General features: G+C 48.0%; 1 protein-coding gene across 1 annotated transcript; it reads left to right on the top strand.

The window, feature by feature from the left end:
- The first annotated feature begins 5395 nt into the window (after window positions 1-5395).
- LOC310837286 (uncharacterized protein) lies at window positions 5396-14186 on the top strand. The gene is made up of 4 exons (XM_083723595.1): window positions 5396-5603; window positions 8237-8907; window positions 10534-10657; window positions 12218-14186. Exons 2-4 carry the CDS (start codon window positions 8251-8253, stop codon window positions 13939-13941), a joined length of 2505 nt encoding a protein of 834 aa, XP_083579721.1. The 5' UTR covers window positions 5396-5603; window positions 8237-8250; the 3' UTR covers window positions 13942-14186.
- Window positions 14187-15102: the final 916 nt, after the last annotated feature.

Below are 15102 nucleotides of genomic sequence, written 5' to 3'. Positions count from 1 at the left end.
TTGTCCTCTGTCATCCCCTTCTCCTTGTGCCCTCCATCTTTCCCAACATCAGGGTCTTTTCCAGGGAGTCTTCTCTTCACATGAGGTGGCCAAAGTATTGGAGCCTCAGCTTCAGGATCTGTCCTTCCAGTGAGCACTCAGAGCTGATTTCCTTCAGAATGGAGAGGTTTGATCTTCTTGCAGTCCATGGGAATCTCAAGAGTCTCCTCCAGCAACATAATTCAAAAGCATCAATTCTTCAACGATCAGCCTTCTTTATGGTCCAGCTCTCACTTCCATACATTACTAGCTACTTGCTACAATAGCCATGGTGTACCTCCCACTGTAAGGGACGTGGGTGGCGCTGTGGGTTAAACCACAGAGCCTAGGACTTGCCGATCAGAAGGTCGGCAGTTCGAAAGCACGTCAAAGTGTAAGTAGATAAATAGGTACCGCTCTGGCAGGAAGGTAAACGGCGTTTCTGTGCGCTGCTCTGGTTTGCCAGAAGTGGCTTAGTCATGCTGCCCACATGACCCGGAAACTGTACGCCAGCTCCCTCGGCCAATAAAGCAAGATGAGCACCACAACCCCAGAGTCTGTCACAACTGAACCTAACGGTCAGGGGTCCCTTCACCTTTACCTTTACCTTTACCTCCCACTGTAGTTGTGTTATTATGCCTTTTATTATATTTTTATTACTATGCTCTGTATAGTGTTTTCTCAATGTTGTACATTTTTCCATCTCCGCCAAGCTAAGCAGTTGGCTCCTTACCTCTCTCGCCCTGACCTAGCCACTGTGATCCACGCGACGGCCACCTCCAGACTGGATTATTGTAACTCACTCTACGTGGGGCTGCCCTTGAGACTGACCCAGAAACTCCAGCGGGTGCAGAATGCTGCAGCGAGACTCCTTATGGGGTCCTCGCTGCGAGATCACATTCACCCGGTGCTATACCAGCTGCACTGGCTCCCAGTGGAGTACAGGATCAGGTTTAAGGTGCTGGTTTTAACCTTTAAAGCCCTATACGGCCTAGGACCCTCGTACCTACGGGACCGCCTCTCTTGGTATGTCCCACAGAGAAACTTACGGTCTTCAAATAAAAACATCTTGAAGGTCCCAGGCCACAGAGAAGTTAGGCTGGCCTCAACTAGAGCCAGGGCTTTATCGGCTGTGGCTCCGATCTGGTGAAACACTCTGTCACAAGAGACTAGGGCCCTGCGGGACTTGACATCTTTCCGCAGTGCCTGCAAGACAGAGCTGTTCTGCCTGGCCTTTGGCCAGGGCACAGCCTGACTCCCTCCCTCGGCAATCTTCGCGGAGCTCTGGCCCAATGGTTGCCAGTGGTTTAATTTGAATTAATTTTATAAGGAATAATTTTAGAGTGTTGTGTTGTATTGTACTGTTGTACTGTTTTATTGTTGTTAGCCGCCCTGAGCCCGGCCTCGGTTGGGGTGGGCAGGATATAAATAAAATTTATTATTATTATTACACTGCCCTGGGATTTCTTGATAGAGGAAATAATAATAATAATAATAATAATAATAATAATAATAATAATAGACTTTAAAATGTTCTTTGTATGTTCATAAGGGACCACTATAATTGTGGGTTGCAGGCAGGAGGCCACTGAAGCAGATGCAACAGCACCAGGTATATAGAACCAGAGTCAGCCCCCTTCAAAGGTACCTTCTGCTGGGTCCAAGGAGTCTATGCAGGTCAGGCTGAGAGATAATAACAGGCCCAAGCTCACCTGGTGATCTTCACCTTTCCGCTTCTCAGTTATGAAGACAGAAGCTGATGAGCCTTTGCACCTTTTAAACTGTTTGCGCAAAAGCCAGGATTCCAGTAGTTGGAAGTGTAATCCCTGGGTTGGTTTGCTGTACCTGGGCAGAACCGTACCTGTTGAATATCCGCCTTTGCATGCAGCTGCTTAAAGGTACAAGAATGGCAAGCTTGCTCAGCATTAGCATGAACAAAAGAGTAATCACAGTTTAAGATTGGCATGTTTGTTACAAAGCAATTGTGTACTGGGATCCTCTTCAGTCAGAGGGCTGAATTTTTATCCTGGAGTGGGAAAGTGATATACATAAGGAAGTGGAACTGGGTTAAGTAGTGGGGACAAAAGACAAGAGGGGAAGCCCAGATATGTGACAATTTAGGCAAATAGATAAAGATCCTTATCTGGATCTTTGAGACTGTTGGGAGCCCTGGAGCAATTCCAAAAACAGGAACTTCTTGCTTAGGAAGTTCCCTGGATTGGTATGTCATACAGCAGCCTTCACTAGCCTGACCCCAACTCTCAGCAGCCCAGGAAAGCACAGCCTCTCTGCTCTCTGTCTATAGATTAAATGGCAGAATTAAAGGTGCTAGCCCCTGTGACTTATTTTGGGTACAAAGCCAGCTCATAGCCCAAGACTTCAGATACTATTGCACAAAATTGCTATTTGCGGTCTTATTGCGGACAAATTAGAAATGCAAACTATGAGTCAGGGATGATGGGAGCTAAGAATCCAACATCTGGTGAGCTGCAAGTTCCCCATTCCTGAGGTTGTATATGCCAGTGCTATTTTTATAGAAAAAGAGGTACCAGAACGCCTCCCTTGTTCTTTATAATGGCAGTGGAGCCCACCTGAATTCTGGCTGAAAAAAAGCCCTGGTGACCCGGAAGCTGTATGCCAGCTCCCTTGGCCAATAAAGCGAGATGACCGCCGCAACCCCAGAGTCTGTCACGACTGGACCTAATGGTCAGGGGCCCCTTTACCTTTAAAGCACCCAACTCCCCCTCCCAAAGAATCATGGGAACTGTAGTTTACCTGTGTGAGTGCCTGGAGGTGGTTGGAGGATGGATGGTGGCTAATGGATTGAGGCTGAATCCTGACAAGACAGAAGTACTGTTTTGGGGGGACAGGGGGTGGGCTGGTGTGGAGGATTCCCTGGTCCTGAATGGGGTAACTGTGTCCCTGAAGGACCAGGTGTGCAGCCTAGGAGTCATTTTGGACTCACAGCTGTCCATGGAGGCACAGGTCAATTCTGTATCCAGGGCAGCTGTCTACCAGCTCCATCTGGTACGCAGGCTGAGACCCTACCTGCCCATGAACTGTCTCGCCAGAGTGGTGCATGCTCTAGTTATCTCCCGCTTGAACTACTGCAATGCGCTCTATGTGGGGCTACCTTTGAAGGTGACCCGGAAACTGCAACTAATCCAGAATGCGGCAGCTAGACTGGTGGCTGGGGGCGGCCGCCGAGACCATATAACACCGGTCTTGAAAGACCTACATTGGCTCCCAGTACGTTTCTGAGCACAATTCAAAGTGTTGGTGCTGACCTTTAAAGCCCTAAACGGCCTCGGCCCAGTATACCTGAAGGAGCGTCTCCACCCCCATCATTCTGCCCGGACACTGAGGTCCAGCGCCAAGGGCCTTCTGGCGCTTCCCTCATGGCAAGAAGCAAAGCTACAGGGAACCAAGCAGAGGGCCTTCTCGGTAGTGGCACCCGCCCTGTAGAACACTCAGATGTCAAAGAGATAAACAACTACCTGACATTTAGAAGACATCTGAAGGCAGCCATGTTCAGGGAAGTTTTTAATGTGTGACATTTTAGTGTATTTTTGGTCTTTTTTGGAAGCCGCCAAAGTGGCTGGGGAAACCCAGCCAGATGGGCGGAGTACAAATAATAAATTATTATTATTATTATTATTATTATTATTATTATTATTATTATTATTACCTGTCACAGAACTACAGTTCCCAGTGCTCTTAAGCTACAGTTCCTGGGATTATTTGGGGAAAACATCCTTTAAATGGCTGGTGCATTGACAGCAGACCTGCTACCTCACAACAGGTTGTCAGTGGACAGGTGCCCTCTGTTCCCAAAGATACTGGACAAACTCTCTCTTTTGTTTCTGCTTCCTGTGCCTTCCCAAGTACCAAGATCTGTTTCACAGCCAGTGCCCCAGACCAGGCACCAGTAGCCATTCAGAAATATTAGCATTCTTTTGTGAAACCCAGGGAAGTTGATCCAGAATGCTTTAAAGACAAAACACTTTTGCTTGCATCTGGAATGCTATCCCCAGGGGAAACCGCTGGGGCGCCAATGTTGTCAGCTTTTAAGCACAGACTAGGACATTTTATTTAACCATCCCTTTGGTAGTTAAGGTCTGCCTCTTCATCTTTTAGTGGAGTCGGGTTAGGAATTGTCTTTCTTGGTTCTAATAATAATAATAATAATAATAATAATAATAATAATAATAAATTTATTATTTATACCCCGCCCATCTGGCTGGATTTCCCCAGCCATTCTGGGTGGCTTGCAACAAAAGATTAAAAATACATTAAAACATCAGTCATTAAAAACTTCCCTAAACAGGGTTAAACTGAAGACAAAAACTTCAAGAAAGAATGGGGGAAAATTATAATTTATTTAGGAGAACACTGCAAGCAGATGAAAACATTAGCAGGATTTTAATAACACTTGTAATGTAACAATATGGACAATATGGAAAAATACAAAATATGGACTACGAAATAATATGCAGCTGAAAATGTTAACAATAAGACCCTTGAAGGGGATGGTGGGAAGTCTCTAAAGGTAGATATGTATTTGGCATTGTTATAACTTTACACTTTACTCCATTGAGAAAGCCTGAGCACGCTTTGCAGAAGTTAAGCAACCGCTCTCAGCTTAGCAGTGGTGCCTGCCGTGCTGCCAACCTGAAATTTGTTCTTTTCTCACCCCCCCCCCCGATAATCTTTATTGGTTTTTTAATTACATACTGCACATCCACATATTGCATTACATTTTACAGTTATACTTGCTCCTAGGAGCTGATTTCCCTCCTTCCTTCTTCTGGCTTTTTTTATGCCGTCTCTAAATTTTTCGCATTTCCCTTACCCATTTTGTATATTGTTATTCTTCTTCCACATTTGTCCGTAAAATATCTGTAAACAAATAAATCCTTCTATAACATACGATTCTTGTTGTCTGTCTATTTCTACTTCCATTTCCATCTACTATTTATTACATTGGTCACATTTTACTTCTTATTGTTGTTATTGTCCAGTAAAATTCTTTGCAGTTCCCATTATGAGGTTTGTTTCAATTCTACTGGTTTCACTATTTCACCTTATCTTATCATTATGTATGACATAATTTCCCCCCATTCTTTCTGAAATGTTTCATCGCCCTGTTGTGGAATTTTCCCCGGTCAACCTGCATTCTGTGCATCGCGGGCAGGCAGGCATTCAACCGGTGCAGCTTCTTTCTCCTGCGCAAAATTAAGATACGGCGGGGAAGGTGGAAGCGGACCGGATTAGTCATCCAATGCACCCCCCCCCCCGTTGCATCCTCCCGCCCCCCCGCTGGTGCTTCTGGGGGGCGGTGATTTTAAGAGGAGGAGGCGCTGGGCTGAGAGGGGTTAAATGCACCGAGCTCTTCTTTCTAGACAGGCGCGGCCGGCTGCAGAAAAGGAGCCGGGAGGAGGTCGGCTGCTTCCCCCAGCCGGGTCTCTCCTTCCAGGAGGTGCATTTCCAAAGTCGCCCATCACCACCCGCTCTCTACCTCTTTGCATTTATTTTTGCAAAAAGAAAGAAAAGAAAAGAAGGGGGGGGGGGCCTTCCTGGATCAGGTGAGTGCAAACCGAGAGAGGGCTGGCCTGGGACGAAGCATCCTTGGCTGGAAAGATGAAGGCAGAGGCGTCTCCCGCCTCCGAAATAAAGGATCCCCACCTGTGGCAGGTCAGACAAGCGGGCGGCTTATTCCCAGCAAGAGATCTCAGCCTGTTTAGTGGGGAGAAGGGAAATGCTACCAGCACTGAGGATATTGGGGACGAGCATGGTACTATTTGGCTTTTATAGTGCCTTGGTTTCCCCAGGGAATTCCAAATGAAGGAAATACAGTGGTACTTTGGGTTACATACGCTTCAGGTTACATACGCTTCAGGTTACAGATTCCGCTAACCCAGAAATATTACCTCGGGTTAAGAACTTTGCTTCAGGATGAGAACAGAAATTGTGCTCCGGTGGCGCAGCGGCAGTGGGAGGCCCCATTAGCTAAAGTGGTGCTTCAGGTTAAGAACGGACCTCCGGAACGAATTAAGTACTTAACCAGAGGTACCACTGTATGGGATACCCGGAGGAGAGAGAGCCCTGCTGGATATGTTCCCCTCTCACCCCAGTATCCTGTTTCTGGTAAGACAGGCTTGTCGGTCCAGGGAGGGCTCATAGGAGCCAACTCCTGGGGGCCGTGGGAGCTTCAGCCCCCACAATAAAATATTTGAGGGGGTTCCCCTCCAAAGTTGATGGATTGCCATTCAAATATTGTGTGTGTACCTCATCATGCAGTTGATTATGCGGGTTGGGGCTTACCTGCACACCTCTCCCCCAATATTTTATCCAAGTTGGCACCCCTGGGAAGACTAGTGTGCTTCTCACTCCTGGTTGCACCTGGGTTCGAATTCTGTGCAAGCCCACAAGAAGCGGAATGTCTCCCTCTATGCATGCAAAAGCTCCCTGGTATTCCCAGGTAGGGCTGGGGAAAGACCTCTGTTTAAAACCCCTGGAGAGTGGCTGCCAGTCGGTGTAGGCAGTACTGAGCTAAGTAGGCCAGTGGGTCTGACTCTGTATTAGGCAGCTTCTCCCATGACTTGCTCTCCGCTCTAGCATGGAGAAATCACAGCTGCACTGCCTTGAGCTCTTGAGGTTTTGCTTAGCTATTGCAGCTGCTTTTGATTGGATGGGCAACTTCCCAAAGGGTGAAGAGATGCCTAATTCTTCTTTAAGGCCTGCCACTGCTACCCCTTGTGAAAGTGAACCCCGTAAATCAGTGGTTCTCAAACTTTTTTTTTCTCTGGGCTACACTTTCAGAATAAAAATGTGCTCACGATTTTGTTTTATTGATAATAAATACATGGGGGGGACTCCTAGCAGAGATTAATTTATAGAAGTATCACTTGATGCTCTTGTTTTGAAAATATTTCTATCTGTATTCTGCAAATAATAAGCATTATTTTGATACCGTATTTATCACACCGAAATGTTTAGATGTTTATTTGATTGTCCTTGATTCTTCCCACTACACTTCCTGCCACACCCTTTGAAAACCACTGTCAGCAAAGTTATGTGGTTTTAGCAGTAATGTTATAAAGGAGTATTTAAAGATGGATTGTTAACAGGTGAGAATGTAAAGTTATAATATATTAAGATAAACTATTAAGATAAAAGCAAAAATGGAAAGGATTTGCTGAAATAACTAATTGAACTAGAATACAAAAAAGGGAGGTGCGAGGAGGTCAGGGAAACAAGTAAATGAAAGTCAAGATATGGAAAGGTTGATTTGTTTTTAATTGTTTTTTACCTTTTTGTGTTTTGTATTTTTCCCTTCTTTTTCTTTTCTTTTTTATTATTGTAACTTTTTTGAAATCTTAATAAATATTATTAAAAAAAACAACCACTGTCAGCAAAAATAATATGTTTATAAAAAGCGAAAAAACTCCCAAGAATGATCAGTGAGCTTTTGAATCTGCCAGGTTGACTGTTAAGCGAATGAACGAATGAATGAATGAATGAATGAATGAATGACTATGAGAATGAATGACTAGGGATGGCTAGGCTCTGCCTCTGCTGCCAGAGGCAATATGCCTTGGAAACCACGGGTGGGGTGACTTGGGTCTTGCCTGCAGGGCTCCCACTGAGGAATCTGGTCGGCCACTGTGAGGAAGTATGCTGTAGTAGAAGGGCCATTGGCACGATCCAGCAGGACTCTGCTTATGTTCTAGAGTAGGGTTTCCCAAACTTGGGTCTCCAGCTCTTGCTGGACTACAACTCCCATCATCTCTAGCTAGCAGGGTCAGTGGTCAGGGATGGTGGGAATTGTAGTCCAAAAACAGATGGAGAAATGCTGTTCTAGAGGCAGCCTGCTTCTGAATACCAGCCACTGGGGAGTTTCAGCGGCTGTTGCCTTCCTGTTAGCTTGAGGGCCACTGATGGAACCAGGATGTTGTCTGAGACGGGCCTTTGGTCTAACCCAGCAGAGCTTCTCTTCTTAAGTTCCCTGAATGAGAAGCTCCCATCATCCATCATCCATTATTATTATCATCTGAACTTGAACTGATTTTATAATGAAATGATTTTAGAATGTATCATTTTACTGTTGTTAGCCGCTCTGAGCCCGGCTTCGGCTGGGGAGGGCAGGATATAAATAAAAATTTAATATTATTATTATTATGACTCCACACTTTTCAATGCTTTATTTTGTTTGCAGCACAAGGAACAAAGATGGAGGAGCAGGACTCAGCGCAACCTGGGGAGAAGCCAGAGGAAGGTGGGCCGACCCCTCACGATATCCAGATCAGAACGGTCCGGGAATTCTGGACAGGGGTGTCTCCGGGAGCGATGGGGGAACCCCTGTGGCAGGAACTCTTGAAGATGATGATGCAGTCTCCTAATTTTGGGCTGAGAAACCCCCAGCTGATGGAGGAACGTTCCTTGTGGAACGACACTGCTGCTTTCCACCCCTCTTTCAAGGGGGCAGCTGATGCTGGCCAGTGGCCTAGAGGAGAGCAGGCCCCAGATCCAGGGGGAGGCCTCCCCGAGGCCTACATGAGCCCAGAAGCCTCCGGGAAAGTGAAGGAAGAGATTGCAGACGAAGAAGACTTGGAGGCACGATGCCGGCATTTCCGGGAGTTCCGCTACAGGGAAGCGGAGACCCCCCAAGAAAATGGCCGGCAGCTCCTGGAGGTTTGCTGCCAGTGGCTGAGGCCCGAGAGACACACCAAGGAGCAGATGCTGGAGCTGGTGATCTTGGAGCAGTTCCTTGCTGTCTTGCCCCAAGGGATGCAGCGCTGGGTACAGGAACGCAGCCCTGAGAATATGTCTCAAGCAATGGCACTGGCCGAAGGCTTCCCTCTCCCCTCTGAAGAGTGGGAGCAAAAGGTGAGGCGGTTTCAGCGGTGTGGCTGGTGCCCCTTTGGGACTGATAGGGCAGAAGGCAGGGAGCCCGACAGTAGGTGGCGCCACTTTCCAATGGAAGCCAGAGCGAACGAGTTGTGGGTTTGTCCCCCATCCTATTTTTCCTCACCAGGCACATATATTGGCCTGGTTCTCACCGGATGCTAAAAGAAACTGTGCCTTAGTGCGAACAAACAAGATCACATCCACGCCATACATTTAAATGCATATGTAGCACTCACCCCAAGAATCATGGGAACTAGGTTCCAAGTAACACAAAGGCGTTTACATTCCTCTGGACTTTATTACTGCAGTACATTATGAAAAGGCTCAGTTTCTCAAAGAAGGCATTATCTTGTCTATCCTCTGGGAAAACTATCTATGAGAAAATGGATAAGAAGGTTGGCGGTTTGAATCCCCGTGACGGGGTGAGCTCCCGTTGCTCGGTCCCTGCTCCTGCCAACCTAGCAGTACGAAAGCATGTCAAAGTGCAAGTAGATAAATAGATACCGCTCAGGCGGGAAGGTAAAACGGCGTTTCCGTGTGCTGCTCTGGTTCGCCAAAAGTGGCTTAGTCATGCTGGCCACATGACCCGGAAGCTGTATGCCGGCTCCCTCGGCCAGTAAAGCGAGATGAGCACCGCAACCCCAGAGTCGTCCGCGACTGGACCTAATGGTCAGGGGTCCCTTTACCTTAATGTATGCTTAGCTTACCTATATGGCGAGAACCAGAGGGGGCAGAGTTCCAGTAGTGTCCAAACTTTTTTCAAAGAGGGCCAGATTTGATGAAGTGAAGGGCCGTGGGGGCTGACCAAAGTTGCTGACCTTTTGGTAGACAGACAATCATTGAGAAGTGGAGCCTTTTTATAACATACTGGAGGAATAAAGGGCAGGAGAATGTAAACCTGTTTGTGTTACTTGGTACTTCGTGATATTAATTCATTGAATTTGATTTTGGTGTGGAATTCTGTTCCTATATGTTTGGCTCTATATATCCCCTTTACTCCACATCTATTTCATTTTATTAAGCATCTGTTATTAGATTTTGTTGTGTTTTATTATAAATGAATATAAACGGGGGGGGGGGGATTTATGGGAACTGTTGTTTACCCCTCACAGAGCAGCAATTCCCAGGGCCCTTAACAAACTACCTTTCCCAGGATTCTTGGGGTGTGCTACAAATGTATTTGGGGAAGAAGAGGGGAAATGTTAATCTATAAGCACAACTTTTTGGCAATGGATTAAATTTTGTCAAACTTCTATCTTAAAACTGTTAAAAACTTCAGTGTGTCTTAATTAACTGCAAACATTTACTATATTCAATAAACGGCTTGCAGTTTGTTGAAAGTTTATCTTGTCTTTCTCTTGCCCCCTCCTTTAAATCTGACATTATCTCTCAACCTGGCCATTGAGACAAGACTCCAACATTCTTTAAAGTTGCAGTTCACACAGAATGATGCCGCAGAGCAGCCAATTTCCTGCGTCTTCTCGGTGGGGGTGGAGCCAGACTTGAAGACCTTTGAACTCTAGACATTACTATATCTGTAGCATTGATTGGGGGTTCCCCACAGCATCCCTGCAAAACTCCCTAACCTGCCTGCTTCTCTTTCAGCCCCCAGGACCATTAAAGGAGGACTCTGTTGATTTCCCCTTATCGGAGCAGAACCCGTCAGACCTTCATCAGAACCTCCTAGTGGACGCCAAGCAAGAAGAGACGGGAGCAGCCTGCTTGCTGGGTGAGCCTTCTTGCAGGCATGGCAGCTGGGACCTGGGTTCTGCAGCACATGTCCCTGTCTGCTTCCTGTCACTCAGACCAATATCCGAGGCCTTGCTCTGTGCTAAACTACAGTGGTACCTCTGGTTACGTACTTAATTCGTTCCGGAGGTCCGTTCTTAACCTGAAACACTTCTTAGCCTGAAGCACCACTTTAGCTAATGGGGCCTCCCGCTGCTGCTGTGCCACCGCCGCATGATTTCTGTTCTCATCCTGAAGCAAAGTTCTTAACCCAAGGTACTATTTCTGGGTTAGCGGAGTCTGTAACCTGAAGCCTATGTAACCCGAGGTACCACTGTACAGCAGTCATAACATCTTGTAGGGATGCTCATCAGCTTTAAAAAGGTGATGAGGCAAATTCAGGGAGGATACGGCTATCAATGGCTATGGTGGATGCTGACGGTTTTTGCAAAAAGACAAAAAACCTCACAAAACTCTGTCCCCAGTTTGTACACGCAGAAATCACAGACTTGTGGAAATGAAAATCAGAGCACCCTTGATGGTAGCACACACATCCCAGCACTGGGAAGCTAACTAACACCTGGAGTGTTAGCGCCAAGATGTTCCTGTTCTCATCAACACTTGTTTTATTTAAGGGTCTTCCATATATTTAGCCTTTGATGTCATTGTAACACGTTTTTTTTTGGGGGGGGGGTTGCATTTCTGATCTCCCTGCTTAAAATTCCATGATACACAAAGCACACACTTCCAACTGTGTGAAACTTTTACGTAAATTTCAACATCACAATTCACGAGATTATTCAAAATGATTTGCGTGCTGAAGCGTTTTCTTTCTTATTTGATAAAGTTCATCAAAGACTGCTGCATCGCTTATTCTTGCAATTTAAAATAAATTTAGTAGAGGCTTGACAACCATATGTCAGGAGTGCTCTGATGGTGTTTCCTGCTTGGCAGGGGGTTGGACTCGATGGCCCTTGTGGTCTCTTCCAACTCTATGATTCTATGATTCTATGATTCAGTTTCAAGTTGTGTGCTTTTCATTTTTTCTGCAAAAAAGACATCTGGCTTTTAAAATTGACACTAGCAAGTCTTGGGGGGGAGTAGTTAACCTTGCCTAGGGCACAAAGTAGCCTACTACTGGTACAGACTAGACCCCATGATTTTTGGGGGGTGCACTTAGGGGGCTCTGGCAGCACTGACTACTGCTGGCAGCCCTGTTGCCTGGCCAGCCCTGTAGTTTCCTGCTTCCCCTCCCAGCAGACCTCTCCCACTTCCTCCCATTTCCTACAGCAAGGCAGGAGAGGGAGGAGGCAGAGGCAGTTGATTTTAAACGGCTGAAATATGTTTTTAGCTTATATTTAATTGTACTGCTTTATCAATTTGGTACTTGCTGCCCTGGCAACCTTTGCGGGGGAAATGTGGGCTAGAAACAAATTTTCCACCGGCAGAGTGACGACACCGTTGGACACGATTCATAAGAGCAATCCATAGAAGCAACTGTCGTTTCCCTCAGGGTGGACCATGTTTGACTGAAACCAAGATCCTCTTTCTGTTCCAGCAGGTGACCAGCAGGTGAAGGAAGATGAGGTGGAGACATTTCAGCTGGCAAAAGGACCCGAGCAATGTGAACTCAACGGGGTATTGCTGGAGGGAGCAACCGGGATTATTTCTCAGGGACCAAACACACAAGAAACATTTGGAAACCAGCGGGTTCGAGAAAGCCCTTGTGGCGGCAGAGGTTCCCCTGAAGCTACGTCCTGTGAGAGAGAAACAGGGGGACCCGACCGCGGAGAAGGACGCAGCCAGAGCTCTGACCTCCCACAGAGGCGGCTGGCCCGCAGGCGAAAGAAAACGCACGTGTGCTCTGAATGCGGGAAAGCCTTTGACCGGCTCTCTGTCCTGGCGAACCACCTGACCATCCACACAGGAGAGAAGCCCTACCAGTGTGTGGACTGCGGCAAGGGCTTTGGCTACAAAGCGCTCCTTGTGAGGCACGGCCGGAGCCACGAAGGGCAGAAGCCGTACAAATGCTTGGCGTGCGGGAAGATGTTCAGCACCAGCACTATCCTTTCCGATCATGAGAGAATCCACACGGGAGAGAGGCCCTTCACCTGCGCCGACTGCGGGAAGTGCTTCATCAAGAGGGGCCACCTGATGAGGCACCAGCTGACCCACACGGGGGAGAAGCGCTACAAGTGCTCCGAGTGCGACAAGAGCTTTGGCGACAAGAGCCTCCTGACCACCCACAAGAGGAGCCACACGGGGGAGAAGCCGTACACGTGCGCCGAGTGCGGGAAGAGCTTCAGCCAAGGATCGCACCTCATCACTCACAAGAGAATCCACACCGGAGAGAAGCCGCACCAGTGCTCGCACTGCGGGAACAGCTTCAGCCGGCGCTACGACCTCCTCATCCACGAGAGGACGCACACGGGCGAGAAGCCCTACCCGTGCCCTGAGTGCGGGAAGAGCTTCCGCCAGAGCTCCCAGCTGTTCGTCCACGGGAGGATCCACATGGGAGGGAAGCCCTACCGATGCGCCGAATGCGGCAAGAGCTTCCGCTGGGAGAGCAGCATCAAGATGCACATGAAGAACCACGCCGGCGACCGGCCGTACGCCTGCTCCGAGTGCGGCAAGCGGTACGGCAAGTCCTCGCACCTGATCCGCCACAAGGCGACGCACACTGGCGAGAAGCCCTTCCAGTGCTCGCAGTGCGAGAAGAGCTTCACCCAGAGGTCCGTTCTTGACCTCCACGAACGGACGCACACGGGAGAGAGGCCCTTTCAGTGCGCCGAGTGCGGGAAGTGCTTCCGCTGGGAGAGCAACTACCAGATGCACGCCAAGAACCACACCCGGAAGAAGCCGTTTGAGTGCGCGGACTGCGGCGAGAGCTACGACAAGGAGTCTCAGCTCATCAAGCACCGCAGGACCCACACGGGGGAGAAGCCCTTCAAGTGCAAGGAGTGCGGCCTGTGCTTCGACTGCATCTCCGCGCTGACAGGGCACCGCAAGGTCCACCGGAACGAGAGGCCCTTCAAGTGCGCCGAGTGCGGCAGGAGCTACAACGAAGAGCCCGAGCTCCTCAAGCACCAGAGGGCCCACACGGCGGAGAAGCCGCACAAGTGCCCCGATTGTGACAAGAGTTTTGACTCTAGCTCTGCCCTGAGGGTACACCGGCGCATGCACACTGGCGAGAAGCCCTACAAGTGCTCGGGCTGCGGGAAGAACTTCAGCCAGAGTTCAAACCTCCGGACGCACATGAGAATCCACACAGGAGAGAACGTGTGAGAGGCAGGCCTCCCAAAGTTGCGCGGGGGGACATGGTGGCCACTCAAGTCCAGGACGCTCCAGGGGGCCAAAGGTTCCCCATCTCTGATTTTGCAGATATTTTTGCCTGGGTGGGTAAGTTTAGGGATAGAGCTACATGATGTGGGTAGAACATAGAGAGGTGGGTTTAGAAGAGACATCGACTGACATTTTTTCATTCTTTCTTTTCCTTTTTTTATAAAAATAAATAAATGTTTTAATTCCAAGTGTCTGTGTGTGGTTTTGTTTTATGCTCCTTTCTTATGATGGTGAGGCTTGGTGTTGGGGGGCGGGGCTAGCTCTCTTAATAATAATAGCATTTTATTTATATCCGGCCCTCCCCAGCTGAAGCTGGGCTCAGAGTGGCTAACAACAATAAATGCAATGCCAAAGGTATTGGATTCAAATCCTGCACAAGTTGTTTTGTCCCCCCCCCCCCAACTACGTTCTACTCATGACCATGGCCATCAAGTTGGATGGGTTAACAACAACAACATATTATTATTACAGTGGTCCCTCAGTTTTTGAGCGTCTCCATTGTCGAACGTTTTGGTTTTTGAACACCATAAACCTGGAAGTAAATGCTTCGGTTTTCGAACATGCCTCAGAAGTCAGACATGCCACATTGCTTCTGTGTTGAGTTTACCGTATAGAGGCTTCTGTATTGAGTTTTCGGTTTTCAAAGGTTTCGGAGCTCGAACAGTCTTCTGGAATGGATTGCGTTCAGAAACCATGGTACCACTGTATATGCCGCCCATCTGACTGGCTTGCCCCAGCCACTCTGGGCGGCGTCCCACAAATTATAAAACCACAGTAAAACTTCAGCCATTAAAAACATGGCTCAACAGAATTGCCTTCAGATTTCTTCTAAAAGTCAGATAGCCGTTTATCTCCTTGACATCTGATGGGAGGGCGTTCCACAGGGTGGGTGCCACTACTGAAAAGGCCCTCTGCCTGGTTCCCTGTAACCTCACTTCTCGCAGTGAGGGAATCGGCAGAAGCCCCTTGGAGCTGGATCTCTACATCCAGGCTGAATGATGGGGGTGGAGACTCTTCTTCAGATAAACTGAGCAGGACTAGGACTGGAGACCATGGGTTCTTAACCTAAAGTCCACAGATTGGCTTTACATGGTCTGTAAACCG

This window comes from Podarcis gaigeae (genome assembly GCF_964106915.1).
Source record: "Podarcis gaigeae genome assembly, chromosome: 2".
NCBI classification, from domain to species: domain Eukaryota; kingdom Metazoa; phylum Chordata; class Lepidosauria; order Squamata; family Lacertidae; genus Podarcis; species Podarcis gaigeae.
The sequence above is the reverse complement of the archived record's forward strand: the minus strand, read 5'-3'. Positions and strand labels throughout refer to the sequence as shown.

What these genes read in the sequence shown, in the direction of transcription:
- LOC310837286 (XM_083723595.1), top strand. Translation starts at nt 8,251, where the DNA reads ATGGAGGAGCAGGACTCAGCGCAACCTGGGGAGAAGCCAGAGGAAGGT. An exon ending in CTGAAGAGTGGGAGCAAAAG is followed by an intron (nt 8,908 to 10,533) that starts GTGAGGCGGTTT and finishes CTTCTCTTTCAG; the next exon opens with CCCCCAGGACCATTAAAGGA. An exon ending in GGGAGCAGCCTGCTTGCTGG is followed by an intron (nt 10,658 to 12,217) that starts GTGAGCCTTCTT and finishes CTGTTCCAGCAG; the next exon opens with GTGACCAGCAGGTGAAGGAA.